Source organism: Hyla sarda, chromosome 6 (assembly GCF_029499605.1).
Source record: "Hyla sarda isolate aHylSar1 chromosome 6, aHylSar1.hap1, whole genome shotgun sequence".
Taxonomy (NCBI): Eukaryota; Metazoa; Chordata; class Amphibia; order Anura; family Hylidae; genus Hyla; species Hyla sarda.
Window position 1 is genome coordinate 172,644,035 of NC_079194.1, and position 16,236 is coordinate 172,660,270.

Below are 16,236 nucleotides of genomic sequence, written 5' to 3' on the forward strand. Positions count from 1 at the left end.
TTTTTCTTTTTCTTTCTGCACATGTAAAATTGAATTTACTTTTCTGCTACTCTAAGGGCCCATCCACACTGAATTTTCACCTGGACAGAGAGAGATTCTGTTTGCAGCAGGCTCCGCTGAAATCCGTCACCGGTAGGGCTGCACGGACATGTGCCATCTCCATAGACTGCAATGCAGTCCAGTCGGATTTCCTCTAAAAGAATTTACATGTTCATTTTTTTGGTGGGTCCTGAATCTCAAATTTCGCTACAGAATTTTCTACTGTGGATATTCTGCAGTGTGACCGTCGCAGCAGAAAATCATCAGGATTGATGCTATGTGTAGGAATATAGCTTACCCCTTTGATCAGGGATAATCATTCAGATATTCTCCTCCTGAGCTCTAGATTCTGTTTTGTTTACTTTCAGCTATACAGTATATCTTGTGGCTGTATTTTCGCAGAATGTTAATTCTTATATTTTTTCCGGCTTAAACTTAAAGGGCACTTGTGTTCTCACTTAGATTGAGTGGAATCGCCTACAGAATGGACCAACCACAGATGTGCCTCTCAGCGCCACCATCAAGTAAACATTTACATCTCATGTGGTTTAATGCAAACATTTATGTGTCCTGTAATGTAGAACGAGGCTCTCGCCGTTCCGTTTAATGGCAGCACCTGCTCAGCAGCCCGGCTTTATAAATGAGTTGGCACACTTTTCTGTTCGAGCGGAGTACCAGGGCAACAGACACAGCTGAACCTAAGGCGGGCAGAGCAAGACAAGAAAGCTAGTTTCTTTTGAAACATGGATGAACTCTCTTCACACTTTACTGCAATGTAAAACCTTCTCTATTGAGCAGCGCCAGCATTTTCCCTTAGATTCAGCTGTAGGAGAAGAGGAGATTACAGGACTATAGAACTGGAGTTGTCAGATCTAAATAATAAGCATGTTTGAGTTGGGAACTGTCATAACTGCTTCATATATTTCTGTATATAAATGTCATTGATCAGCCTTGTTGCTGTAATGTATTTTTGGAGTTTAAAGGGTTACTCCTGTGGAAAACTTTTTTTTTTTTTTTAAATCAACTGGTGCCAGAAAGTTAAACAGATTTGTAAATTACTTCTATTAAAAAATCCTTCCAGTACTTTTTAGGGGCTATATACTACAGAGGAAATGCTTTACTTTTTAGATTTCTCTGATATCATGACCACAGTGCTCTCTGCTGACCTCTGCTGTCCAGAGCAGGAGAAAATTCCCATAGCAAACATATGCTGCTCTGGACAGTTCCTAAAATGGACAGCAGAGGTCAGCAGAGAGCACTGTGGTCATGACATCAGAGAAATCTAAAAAGATAAGCATTTCCTCTGTAGTATACGGCCCCTAAAAAGTACTGGAAGGATTAAGATTTTTTAATAGAAGTAATTTAAAAATTAAAAAAAAGTTTTCCACAGGAGTACCCCTTTAATGGCAATCACCTAGCTTTCCTCAGACCCTGAATGACGAATTCCTCACTGATGTTGAATGCTCGTTTCTTTGCCTCCTGCAGCTCAGCTTATACCAATGTTGTTGTAGTTGTGCTAGATAAATTCAAGATGAACTGACCTATATGTCCCTTCCAGTTTGACGGCATTACTACAAAGACTAGTGCCAGTGACTAGGTCGGAGCTGCCATACCAGACACCTCCTATAGACTAGAATGGTGCTGTTTTCCTGCGTGTTAAAAATAATCTGTGATACATGTTTGTGATTGGGAGCAGAATTTCAGAGTAAATCCAGACAGGACTTCTAGGTGGGACAGAGAGTCCTGCTTACTCCACTCACACAGGATAATGGCAGGTTAAAGGAGTACTCTACTGGCCAGCATTCTGAACATATAGTTCAGAAATTCTGCTGTGGGGGTTGGCCACACCCTCTCGTGATGTAAGGCCACCCCCCCCCTCAATGCAAGTCTACTGGAGTCACGCCCCCTCCCATAGACTTGCTTTGGGGGGGCATGAACTGACGGCAAGAGGAGGCGTGGGCAACCCCCGCAGCGCACACACAGCATTCAGAACTAATTGTTCGAATGCAGCCGGAACACTGCCCAGTGGAGTACACCTTTTAAGCAGGTCTCTGTCTCTCCTAAGAGTCCTGTCTGGATTTACTATGCTTGTTACTTCTCTCCCTTTACCATGTCCTGCTGTCAGATAGATAGGGCAGCATAAATCTCCTAAAAGGTTCACTATTAAACTTCCTATAAAAGTCTGCTTTACCCTGCTGTGTCACTGGTACCCCCTTGTGTAGATACAGGCAGTGTCAAAATGTACCCGGCGTGTAGATTCCATCCCATAATGGAAGCGATAACACCCCCTCCCATAAAGCAATGGCTTCAAATAAAGTGTAGATATTCATGAATTCTAAGAACAAGCTGTAAAACCAAAGTATAAAATGTAAATGCTGTTATTTAAAGCCGCCTATTTCATCTCCACAATTTTCTCCTGTATTTTTAGACTTTCATTTAAAGTTTATTGTTTTCTTGGGGTACTGTCTGTATTTGTTTTGTAGCTTTAAAACAGATTTGTGTTCCTTCAAGTTCAAGACAAACTAATAATAGTTCGGTAATGGGTTCTATACTTCTATAGCAGAAACAATAGCATGGAGGGTGCAGGGGAGGGGGAATGGAGCATTATAGGGGTTGTATAGGATTAGTAAAATGGGACAACTAGAAACAGCACCACTGTTGTGAATGGCTTGTGCGTGGTATTGCACCACAATTCAGTTGCACCACCTAAGACAAGATGGGTGCTTCTTTCTGGGGAGCAAAAACAGCAGTTTTTTTTTTAACTTGGAGCAACTTTATTATGAGGCCAGCTTTACAAGTTCGTAGCGTATTGTGTGGCAAATGTTTATGTGATTTACAATGACTGGCCAAGGTTTTGTGGTGTGGCTTTTGGCTGTGATTTTTAAATTTATAACATGTTGTTTGTTTGTTTTTTTTACTTGTTTTACTTGTGAGAACTTAACTTAACATAACTGCATCACAAAATTTCAGTGATTCTCAGTACATTGCATGCTGTTTAATAGCATGGCACAATACCGTTGCGTTTGATAACAGCCTAAGGGTTCTAAATCGGCATACAGTGGAGCTATTAAATTACTAAATAGGAGATGTAAACCTTGTTTTAACTACCTTTTTTGTGCAAAGCGCCTAATACAAAAGTTGCAGAGACCACAGGAGAATATTCAGGTTTCACCAAGACCCACAAGGCTACCATGATATCATAGACTTTGCTAGGTGTACTACTACACCCAGCTGGACCTGCACTACTACTCCCATCCCCCATGTGGCACTACGACTTACCACCAGGGAGATTACATTATATGTGACTAATATCAGCCGCTCCTTTTTATAACACTTCAGTACTGATAAAACCTCCTGAAACAATGATTTGTGGGAGGTGGGCTGGGTTATAAAAAAAAAAGTTTCCACCACACCATGAGCACATATTGCCATATTGTTACATAAAAATAAAAAAACAGACCAAAAACCCCTCCCCATATAGTGGTAGATATAAGCTAAAGTCCTAGTAAATGAGTGGCACTTTTAAAGGAGTACTCTGGGGGAATTAAACCCATAACCCATCCTTTTTCTCTCACCAAACTATTTGTCTGTCTAAATATCATTCCTTAGCTATATAGAGCAGTTTCCCTCTTTCAGGTGTCACTTACATGCAGAAAGTGAGAGAAAGACGTCATTATCAGATCCACCTTGCCTTTGTGCAAAGCCCTCACTGAGACTAGCCCCACCCTCCTGGAAGACAAACACCACATATTTTCTGTCCCTGTGTGAGGATCTTGCCAGGAGAGAAACAGCCCAGCGTCTCCTGTGAAGATTCTCAATCACAACTCTGCACATAATGCTGCTCTTTGCCTGCTGTAGATCTAATCACTGACTGCTGCCATTCAGCTCATAGCATGATTTATTGCTGGGGGATGGATAGTTTGAAAGAAAAGATATGTACAGTGTGTGCTGCTCACTGTGTTTACAACAACACAGCATGCACACAGGTAGTAAAAGCCATTGGCTGGCCGCCATTACACATACCCTCACTGACTGATAGGTGTTGTAGTCTGGGCTGCAAGCAAGGAAAAATAATATTCAGGGCACAACAGGGGCCACAGGAGCTTGAAAAATCACATGGATAACTACAGGGGACACAGAACATGTATTGTGGTTGCTTTGGGGCATTTTTGTTTTTTTTTTAACTTCCCCGAAACACCTCTTTTTATTGTAATCACATTAGGATGCGCTAACAGATAAAAGCATGGCTCACACACCTACCACAGTGCTCAACTGTATGAGCGACCTAAGGATGCCCGTGCAGACATTTAAAACTGATTGCATACACCCCTTGATTAAACAAATGTGCACATAATATACATGTACATACGTGGAAGACTTCTTGAGCTTTAATTAATATCTGCAGATAAAGACATGCAGTGAGGAGCTGCAGACAAATAAACGGGTATCACCTGGCAACAGCTGTTTCATACATCAGCATGCACTTTTTCTAGCCAGCAAAATTTTGCTAGAGGAAGTGCGTGCTGACACACAAAACAGCTGTCACCAGGTAGTGCCCCAGTTTGCCATTATTTTTTTTCTTATTGAAGGAGATTAATCTGCTTTTTTTTATGTGGAAGAGCATCACCGCAGAGTGGAGCTCAGGTGTCCATCACAGACAGTGCAGCTGTAATCTGCTGTTCTGTACATAAGAAAACTGACCACATACGAACACCTCTCACCTCTGACATATCTTTTGTTGTAGACAGCAAAAAATATATATATATTTAGGAGCCAGTATGCCGTATATCACACATCGTGAGGTCACTAAGCAATGGAAGGCTATGTGATGTCATATGATCTCCTCCTATATCACTGTCATTAGTGCCTCATCTCCATGTGCTCCATGTGTCAGTCTTTATTTTCTTCTCATCTTCCCATGGTGTTCGGATGTCTTTAGTCGGCTCTCCTGTGTACAGCAGCTGATGTCTTCAGTTGGCGCATCAGTGTCACTTTGAGGATCTGTACTCCCAAAGGAAGGGGCGTTGCCAACGAGATCCTTGATTGGCCTTTGTGGTCACCTGATGTCCTCTGCTTCTGGAACACCAGAGCGCCAACCACAGGCAGAATAGCGGTTTAGCGCAGGAACGTAGGAGGAAGAAGATAAGGGTAGACACTCATTGAAAAGGACTGACAGAATCCTGGGTGCCATCATAAAATTGTTAGTTACCGTGGTGACCTGACCCCCAGGATTTTTCAAGCCCAGGTTTATATTCTCTGATTTTTTTTGTGCGGAGTTCAGCATTGCTGGTTTGACTGAACTTTTCTAAATAAATTCCTAGTAGTGATAATTCCACCGGTTGAAAATGTCTAATTTCCAGATTGCAAAGGTCGGCAACTGTTTTGCAAAAGTTTATTTAATTGAATACTTTTTTGTGAACTGGGTGGAAATCTTTAAAAGGTAAATGGTATCCAAGGCAACTGTAAGACAGAAATAAACAGTTAAGTGCATTGTGCCACACCTATTAATCTGTGCCCTGAGTGTGATGAATGATGGGTCTAATGAACAGATATTAGGGATGTAATGAAAACAAGTTAGGTCATTGATTGAAGGCTGGGCACATGCACGGAATGTCTCTTAGAAATGGATCAGGACCCTACATTATTTTGTAAACAACAAAAATGCTAAATGTATGCACAGTCTTAGTATTACTTCAAGAGCAGTTGTGTTATCTCATCTTCTTTGTTATTTGTTTGACATGTTAATCTGGGACATTTCCCCAATTCTCACTGTTGTTGCTGACAGCCCATCTAATGATCTGTTACCATGTATGTAGTTTAGAGCAAAACTGACATTAATGTTCAGTGAAGTTCTCCACTTTGGACAGTCCATTTAAGCTGGTCCCTTTAAAGGTCATTCAGTGATAAACTGATCACACAGTCAATAATCCCAATAATTCCCAACATTTTTTAGCTGATATTCAGTTCTACTGCAGTGCCACCACAGGAGATACAAAGCATTACACCATTCACATTAAAATCAATGGAGTGTCCATTTAGTGCTTGAATGTGCTGGATGGACTGGAAGACTCTTTTTAGGGGATCTAAACAGGTGGCCCCTTTATTAAAGTAGAATTCTCAAATAGGGCATATGATGCCTGGTTTTGTAACAGACAACTATTTCTAAAAAATACAATAAATATTTATGATATGCTTTTTGAATCTTTTTTTTGTTTTTGCTTTAATGAATTGTTTTATTTCGAAAAAGTTTTTTTAAATACTCTGTTAGTGAATAGTCAATAGAAGTTTTTTCTTGGACATTTCTGTAGTTTTCTAAGACATAGTAGATCAGGATATTTGCACATTGGTGTTACCTCTGCATACAGACATCATGTAATTTTTACTTTGTTTTATGTTGTGCAGGGAGAGTTTTCTGAGCTCTCAGAGTTCTCCAGTTTGTCCCCTATCCCTGGATTTACCAAATGGCTACTCGGTGCTTTTAACTCGCAAACAAAAGAACTGGGAAGGACTGAGCTCTTTTTGGAATCAGAGTGTAAAGAGATATCGGACATTACAGGTGCACCAGCTGTTGAGACCCTGAAGCGTCTCTTCACCAGCAACGAATGGATGAAATCTGAAAGACTTGTAAAAGTTCTTGAGGCCCCGTTGATGAGGCTTTGTGCTTGGTACTTGTACGGAGAGAAGCATCGCGGTTGTGCCTTAAACCCTGTAGCAAACTTCCATTTACAAAATGGGGCTGTCATGTGGCGACTGAACTGGATGGCCGATACAAGTCCAAGAGGAGCTGCAGCCTCCTGTGGCATGATGGTAAATTATCGCTACTTCCTGGAGGAGACATCAGTCAATAGTGCTAGATACCTCCGGGTGAAGCATATCGAGGCCTCCGAGCAAGTTCTCAACTTGGTTTCTCAGTTCAGAAAGAACAGTAAATTGTAATGAGCTGATGTGTCCTGGCTCCTAACCTCTGTACTGCATCTACGTTGTGCTGCATAGATGATCAGGGACTATGGTTATATGTCTTGCCAAATGATGAGAATATTTAACACTTTGCCTTGACCCCCTCTGACCAACCAGAGACTAATAATGATTTGATTTCACTTGCACAGTTTTTTTTTTGCTCTTCATATTGTCTGTTGACTTTTTTTCAATGTACTTTATATAAATTATTGAAATCCTTGAGAGAGTTGTATAGGATTAGCTACTTTTATCTGCAAACAGTGCAACGTATGTCCGCAGTTGTATCTGGTATTGGAGCTTTACTCCACTTGAAAGATTGAGTTGTAATACCAGACCAAACCGTTGCACAGGGTGACACTGTTTCTGGACAAATGCAGCCATGTTTTTCTAACCCTGCAGAAATCCTATAAATTGACACCAACATGGTTGAATTTGTGTTCTTGTAACTGTGATAATGTAACTTACATTTTTTAAACATGCGGACAGCTTCTCTAGCAAATGTAGCTGCTGAAAATACTTTAAAATAAAAGATAAATAAAAGTTAAAATTGACATGCCTCTTAAGTCCAATGCAGACCACTGGTGGTCCCCAGTGATCTTTGTGATTGGCTGCAGAGGTTGCTTACATGCCTATCTGGCTCTTGGAAAATTTAGCTTAACCCGATAACGACCATGGACGAGTATAGACGTCCAGGTTGGTGGGCATTCCCGCACCTGGACGTCTATACTCGTCCATTCTTCTCGTGGGTGCTGCCCAGTGCACCCACGAGATCGCGGCAGGGACTCGGCTGTATCACACAGCCGGGACCCTGCTGCACTGCCAGGACCGAAGTAAACTTCGGTCCCGGCAGTTTTAACCCTTACAGCCGCAGTCGGAAGTGACCGCGGGCTGTAAGTGTTATGACAGAGGGAGGGAGCTCCCTCTGTCTCCTCTGCAGCACCCCGCATCGCGATCGCGGGGTGCTGCGTGTAATACGCGGCTGGCCGGGGCCTGCCGCACTGCCGGGAGTGAAGTTCACTTCACTCCCGGCAGTTTAACCCTTACAGCCGCGGTCAGAAGTGACCGCGCGCTGTAAGGAGTTCTGACAGAGGGAGGGGGCTCCCTCTGTCTCTCCTGCAGCACCCCGGAGCATCGCGGGGTGCTGCTGCATACCTGGGCTGCCAGGGGTCCTACAAAGACCCCCAGGTCTGCCCTGGGTATTGCCTGAGAGGCACGTCCTAATATGCTGCCTGCTAGTGAAAACTGGCAGGCAGCATATAACTGCAATGCTTTGGAATACTAAGTATTCCAAAGCATTAAAAAGTGTAAAAATAAATAAAAATGTAATAAGTGTAAAAAAAAATATATATTAAAAATACATTTATTAAATGAATCTAATAAAAAAAAAAAAGCATAATGTGTAGGATCGCATTGGCGGACATCCGCAGCATGTAATATGCTGCGGATGTCCGCCACGTGATCCTACACATTATGCAGCAGTCATGGTAATGAGCTCGCTGCTGCGGCTGGGTAGCTTTGTGCGTCCACTCATAGCGGCGGATTTCCCGCCTGCAGTCATGAGCGGACACACTGAGCTACCCAGCCGCAGCAGTGATGGATATATTCGCCATGAGCGGGTGCTTATTCCCACAACATGGCGGATATATCCATCAGGAGCCTTAACTGTCACAGACAGACGCGTTATACTGCCAGCCGACCAAGGACCAATCAGAGAGGTCCCTGGTCCAGCCAATAACTTGTAGGGGTGCGGTATATAAATGGGGTCACTTGTGGGGGTGGGGGTACTGTTCTGCCCTGAAAGCCAAATGGCGCTCCTCTCCTTCTGAGTCCTACCACGCGGCCAAGGAACCATATATGGCCAAAGCGGGGGTATTTCCGAACATGGGACAAGCAGCTAAATAAAATATAGGGTGCATTTCTTTCAATATCAGAAGTGATGTACAAAAAATATGCCCCCCAAATGATGCATTTGTGAAAAATTGCAATTTTCGAATTTTTAACACTGACTTTGTAATAATTCCTGCCAAAAAACTATGGTGTTAAAATACTCACTGTACCCCCTAGCGAATACCTTGAGGGGTCTAGTTTTTAAAATGGGGTCATTTGGGGGGGTGTTCCTATGTTCTACTACCTTTAAATTTCTGCAAACCTTGCATAGCACATAAAAAAAGATGTACTTTTCAAATTTTCAAAATTTCAAGTTAAATTATTAGGCTTCTAACTAATTTAAAATGTTAATTAAAAACTAAAAAATGACGTCAAAATAAAGTAGACATCTGAAAGTATAAGTTTCATAAACTATTTGGTCAGTATGTATAAATATATGCAACCAATTAGTGTTAAAATAGCAAAAAATCGTAATTTTTTGTAAAAATTTCATGATTTTTTGCATTGTAAACAAAAACTACAAATGATATCGGCTTACTTTTACTATGTACATGAAGGACAACTTGTGACAAAAAAAAAATGTCAGAATTATCGTGATTGGCAAAACGTTATCAGAGTTATTCTCTAATAAAGACAGACATCCCCAATTTGAAAAAACAGGCCTGGTCTTTCAGGGGCGTACAGGTTTATTTGCATTGGTCCTTAAGGGGTTAATAAAGGGAATGTCATCACTTTCATGCTGCCTTATTCACGAGTGACCAAGCCAGTACCTCATGGCTTCTCCCCACCAGCCTTGATTGAAAGATCTCTCCCTGTTTGAGTATAGAGAGGGATCTATCAAAGCCAGCGGGCAGGAAGAAGCTGCTGGGGACCACACAGTTGACTCATGCTTCAAGCAACATGAAAGTGATGACTGGTTTCCTTTTAACAAAGGCTGGTGGGGATGACTTAAACATTGGTGCTGGAACAGCAGGTGAGTGGGTTTTTTAATAACAAATACATCATCTTGAATGACCCATTCTTTTTAATGTGTGTCTTCCCAGATGCTGTATTATGAATCAGAAGTTTATGTCTATGTCCTTAAAATACTGCAGATTCTAGGAACATTTGGCACCTTAGTCAGTAGACGTAAAATCAAGCATTTGTGCAAAAGAGCTTTTTATTTATTTTTTGTGTAAAATGTCTTCTGCAAGGAAACCATTAAAGGGTTAGTACTCCGGCCTTAAGACATCTTAGGGTGGGTTCACACTACGTTTTGTCCCATACGGGAGCGCATACGGCAGGAGGGAGCTAAAAGCTCTCGCTCCCGTATGTAACCGTATGCGCTCCCGTATGTCATTCACTTCAATGAGCCGACCGGAGTGAAACGTTCGGTCCGGTCGGCTCATTTTTGCGCCGTATGCGCTTTTACAACCGGACCTAAAACCGTGGTTGACCACGGTTTTAGGTCCGGTTGTAAAAGCGCATACGGCGCAAAAATGAGCCGACCGGACCGAACGTTTCACTCCGGTCGGCTCATTGAAGTGAATGGCATACGGGAGCGCATACGGTCACATACGGGAGCGCGAGGTTTTAGCTCCCTCCTGCCGTATGCGCTCCCGTATGGGACAAAACGTAGTGTGAACCCAGCCTTATCCCCTATACAGCAATCTTTCATCCCCTATCCCGCAATCTTTCATGCAGCTCCGGGTCTGATGAGTCACAATCACGGGGCTGTAGTATCGTGATGTCACAGACATTCACATACTTACTTTTATGCAGTATCAGGGGAAAGGGGATACCAGAAGTTATGTTCAGGGCACTGCAGGGTGGGCACACTGTGGAGCCTGCAGTATGGGTACACTGTTGAGTAGTGCTGGGCGGTATACCAGTTCATAGCGGAAAAAAAATTCCTGCACGATATGAATTTTGCCCATACTGCAATACCGGTTGGGCCCCTCAAATGAGTGAATTATCAGCCGCAGTGCGTTGTCCCCACATCGGGGAACTAATCATATGTGACCCGCGAGCGCTGTTCTGCTTTTCTTCCGCCCCCCAATGAATTATCAGCTGCGCTGTCCCCACATCATGTCACCCGCAAGCGCTCCCCTGCTCATCCTCCTATGAGTTGCGGGCCGCCGGCACTAGAAATCTGTACTGTACTACAAATAACGTTGCCCGGGCTGCAAAAATAAAATTTTTAACTCCCCTTCCGACGTTCCCCGTTACCGGCCTCATGGTCCCTCCGCTGCGGTCCTGGGGATGGGAACGTCACAGAGCCGTCAGCCTATCACCTGCCGCAGCGATGTCCCGCCTCTGCCGCTGATAGCCTGAGCACACTGTCATGTAAGGAACAGGCTGGCTTCATACATGACAGTGCGCTCAGCCTATCAGCGGCCGCAGTGATAACCCGCCCCGGCCGATGATAGGCTGGCGGCTCTGTGACTTTCCCCGTCCCAAGGAAACAGCAAGAGGACCGCAGCGCAGGACAGTGAAGACGGTACCAGGGCCTGGGAAACGTTATTTGTAGTACAGTACAGATTTCTTGCGCCGGCGGCCTGCAACTCATGGGAGGATGAGTAGAGGAGCGCTTGCAGTGACATAATTCATTGGGGGGAGGGGCTGGAAGAGAAGCAAAGCGGCACCCAGGACACATGGGGGCAGGGGGAGTACCGTGGAACCGCCATCACTTACAAAAATACCGTGATACACGTTTTTGCTCATACCGCCCAGCTCTACTGTGGAGCCTCCAGTAGGTGCAGTATGGGCACACTGTGGAGCCTCCAGTAGGTGCGGTATGGGCACACTGTGGAGCCTCCAGTTGGTGCCCTGCACTCAGCTAATTAGACTCCCCCCCCCCCCCCCCCCATCTTTTGTCACGGACTAGATTCTGACTAAGGATCAGTTTTCTGTTAATAGAAGCCAAATGCTGATAGCCAGGAGTCGTCATATTCATGACCTGAAGGCTAAGGCCATGATCACACGTCCGTAATTTTCAGGCGGAATTTCGTATTGGAATTCCACCGAAGATTCTGGAGCAGCAGAGTCCCGTTAATTTCAAGAGAAATGATTTGAAGGGACTCCAGTACTGCTTCTGATTAACCTCTTAAGGACCCATGACATACCAGTACGTCATAAGTCCGCTCCTGTTCTGAAACGTGGGGCCATGCAAAAAATGAGCCCTCATACCGCCCCCTACGGGGAAGAATAAATAAGTTATAGGGGTCAGAAGATGACAATTTTAAACGTATAAATTTTCCTGCATGTAGTTATGATTTTTTCCAGAAGTACGACAAAATCCAACCTATATAAGTAGGGTATCATTTTAATCATATGCGTACAGAATAAAGAGAAGGTGTCATTTTGACCGAAAAATGTACTGCGTAGAAACGGAAGCCCCCAAAAGTTACAAAATGGCGTTTTTTTTTTCAATTTTGTCTCACAATGATTTATTTTTTTTTTTTTCGTTTTTTGGGTAAAATGACTGTCATTACAAAGTAGAATTGGTGGTGCAAAAAATAAGCCACCTTTATGGATTTTTAGGTGCAAAATTGAAAGAGTTATGATTTTTTAAATGTAAGGAGGCAAAAACGTAAATAGCCCGGGTCCTTAAGGGGTTAACTGGGATTTTATGAAGACTGCAGTGTACTGACAAGTGACATACCACTAGAATTCAAAATGTCTGTCACTTCTTCATGTTGCCCTTAGATAGGGCAGCACAAACATGGTGACCGATTCCCTTTAATGGAAATCCACTAAATCATGGTCTCTACCAATGCAGTGCTGCTGTACTCCAGCAAAATCTATGCTGCCTTCTAAGCAATTGCCACTTGGAGTACAAGATCTGATACATCACAAGATAAATAAAGCAAATGACTTGTTATATGCAGGTCCTAACAGTACAAAAGTGATCACTTATGGAGATTAAAATGGACACTGTCATTTGCAAAAACTTTATAGACTGTAAATAATATGTATATTTGCAATATACGGGGTGGGCCATTTATATGGATACACCTTAATAAAATGGGAATGGTTGGTGATATTAACTTCCTGTTTGTGGCACATTAGTATATGTGAGGGGGGGGGGAACTTCAAGATGGGTGGTGACCATGGTGGCCATTTTGAAGTCGGCCATTTTGAATCCAACTTTTGTTTTTACAATAGGAAGAGGGTCATGTGACACATCAAACTTGGGAATCTCACAAGAAAAACAGTGATGTGCTTGGTTTTAACGTAACTTTATTCTTTCATGAGTTATTTACAAGTTTCTGACCACTTATAAAATGTGTTGGATGTGCTGCCCATTGTGTTGAATTGTCAATGCAACCCTCTTCTCCCACTCTTCACACACTGATAGCACCACCGCAGGAGAAATGCTAGCATAGGTTTCCAGTATCCGTAGTTTCAGGTGCTGCAGAATGGGCAAAACAAAAATTGGAACAGGACCCTCAGTTTACACAGAAGATTTTGTTCAGTGATGAGGCAAACTTTTATGTGAATGGTGAAGTTAACAAACAAAACCACCACTATTGGTCTGACACTAACCCACATTGGATAGATCCCTCCAAGACTGTTGGAACACAAAAATTGATGGTATGGTGTGGTATATGGGGTACAAAGATAGTTGGGCCATTCTTCATCAATGGAAACCTCAAGGCCACTGGATATGCAAAATTGCTACATGATGATGTGTTTCCCTCTTTATGCACTGAAGCTGGCACGTTCCCTGGGTTTTTCCAGCAAGATGGTGCACCACCACATTATGGGTGTCAGGTCTGAGCATTCCTAGATGAACAGTTTCCTGGAAAGTGCATTGGTCGTCGTGGGCCTGTTGAATGGCCCCCAAGGTCTCCCGATCTGACCCCATTAGACTTTTATCCTTGGTGGTCGTCTGAAGGCAATTGTCTATGCTGTGAAGATACGAGATGTGCAGCACCTGAAACTACGGATACTGGAAGCCTGTGCTAGCATTTCTCCTGCGGTGTTGCTATCAGTGTGTGAAGAGTGGGAGAAGAGGGTTGCATTGACAATCCAACACAATGGACAGCACATTGAACACATTTTATAAGTGGTCAGAAACTTGTAAATAACTCATGAAAGAATAAAGTTACGCTAAAACCAAGCACATCATTGTTTTTCTTGTGAAATTCCCAATAAGTTTGATGTGTCACATGACCCTCTTCCTATTGAAAAAACAAAAGTTGGATTCAAAATGGCCAACTTCAAAATGGTAACCACCCATCTTGAAAAGTTTCCCCCCTCACATATACTAATGTTCCACACACAGGAAGTTAATATCACCAACCATTCCCATTTTATTAAGGTGTATCCATATAAAGGGCCCACCTTGTACATTGGGTAAATGTGTATATCTATGTGTTCCAGCTGGGACAAAATACAGGAAGTGTGGGCAGGCCAAGACAGCATATTTTCACCCAAAATGTGCACTTTTTTTTTTTTAACCAATGTATGTTACAAATATACATATAGTGTTATTGCCTACATTATATTTAAATGACAGTGATCCTTAACCCCTTGGGGATGGAGCCCATTATGACCCTAAGGACGGGAGCATTTTTTTCAAATCTGACATGCATTAATAACTCTGCGATGCTTTTACTTATAAATTTGATTTCGAGATTGTTTTTTTTATGACATATTCAACTTTATGTTAGTGGTAAATTTTCGTCGATACTTTCAAAATCTTTTGGTGAAAAATTCAAAAATTTCAGGAAAAATGTGAAAATTTTGCATTTTTTTCCTTTGAAGCACTCTGCTTGTAAGGAAAAGGGACATGTCAAATAAATTACAAATTGATTCACATATACAATATGTCTTCTTTATGTTGACATCATAAAGTTGACATGTTTTTACTTTTTGAAGACATCAGAGGGCTTCAAAGTATAGCAGCAATTTTCCACAAAAATTTCAAAATCAGAATTTTTCAGGGACCAGTTCAGTTTTTAAGTGAATATGAAGGTCTTTATGTTGGAAATCCCATATAATGGACCCCATTATGAAAACTACAACCCTCAAAGTATTCAAAATGACATTCAAAAAGTTTTTTTTTACCCTTTAGGTGTTTCACAGGAATAGCAGCAAAATGGGAGGCCAGATGAAGCATCACATATGATGTGAAATGATTCATTGCCCTGCTGCACACTCCCCACACCTGTGATCCCACTTTCCTGACCCTAGAGTGTATTGGAACGATACCTGCATGATGTTTGCTGCCGTGCTAGTTCCTGAATAAAGCAGTTTTCTGTTTTCCTGCAGCGTGAGTGCGACATTTCTTCTTCACGTGCCTATTTCAAAATCTCAATTTTTTACACTAACATGTTATTGTAGCCCCATTTCTTAAATTTTGTACAAGGGGTAAAAGGTAAAAAGGCACCCAAAACTTTTAATTCATTTTCTCTCGAGTAAGGAAATACCTCATATGTGGATGTAAAGTGCTCTGTGGGTGCACTAAAGGGCTCAGAAGGGAAGGAGTGACAATGGGATTTTGGAGAGCGAATTTAGCTGAAATGGTTTTTGGGGGGCGTGTTGCATTTAGGAAGCCTCCATGATACCAGAACAGTAAAAAAAAAAAAAAAAAACACATGGCACACTATTTTGGAAACTACTCCCCTCAAGGAACGCAACAAGTGGTAAAGTGAGCCTTAACGCCCCACAGGGGATTGACAAACTTTCGTTAAAGTGGGACATAAAAATATTTAATTTTTTTTTCAATAAAATGCTGGTGTTACCCCAAGTTTTTCATTTTCACAAGGGTAACAGGAGAAAAAGCCCCCCCCCCCCAAAAAAAAAATTGTAACCCCCATTTCTTCTGACTATAGAAATACCTCATGTGGATATAAAGTCCTCTGCGGGCAAACTACAATGCTCAGAAGAGAAGAAGCGCCATTGTGCTTTTGGAGAGAGAACTTGTTTGGAATTGAAGTCGGGGGCCATGTGCGTTTACAAAGTCCCCATGATGCCAGAACAGTGGACCCCCACATGTGACCCCAATTTGGAAACTATACCTCTCACAGAATGTAACGAGGGGTGCAGTGAGCATTTACACCCCACTGGCGTTTGACAAATCTTTGGAACAGTGGGCTCTACAAATGAAAATAAAAGTTTTCATTTTCACGGACCACTGTTCAAAAAATCTATCAGACACCTGTGAGGTATAAATGCTCAGTGCACCCCTTATTACATTCTGTGAGGGGTGTAGTTTCCAAAATGGGGTCACATGTGGGGTGTCCACTGTTCTAGCACCATGAGGGCTTTGTAAACACACATGGCCTTCAATTCTAGCCTAATTCTCCAAAAGGCCTTCTCTTCTGAGCCCTGTAATGTGCCTGCAGAGCACTTTACATCTACATA

The 16,236-nt window shown here is 42.5% G+C and overlaps 1 protein-coding gene across 2 annotated transcripts in view; it reads left to right on the forward strand.

The window, feature by feature from the left end:
* Positions 1 to 15,130, forward strand: part of MLYCD (malonyl-CoA decarboxylase) — a 59,685-nt gene extending 44,555 nt beyond the window's left edge. Inside the window, exons 5-6 of one of the 2 annotated variants that reach the window (XM_056525818.1) lie at positions 6,442 to 6,846; positions 14,945 to 15,130. In XM_056525818.1, the coding sequence (XP_056381793.1) occupies positions 6,442 to 6,846; positions 14,945 to 14,998 (459 nt within the window). In that variant the 3' untranslated portion in view covers positions 14,999 to 15,130. Of the gene's footprint in view, positions 1 to 6,441; positions 7,661 to 14,944 lie in introns of those variants that run through there. The other variant, XM_056525817.1, reaches the window with a different exon arrangement.
* The last annotated feature ends 1,106 nt before the right edge of the window (positions 15,131 to 16,236 follow it).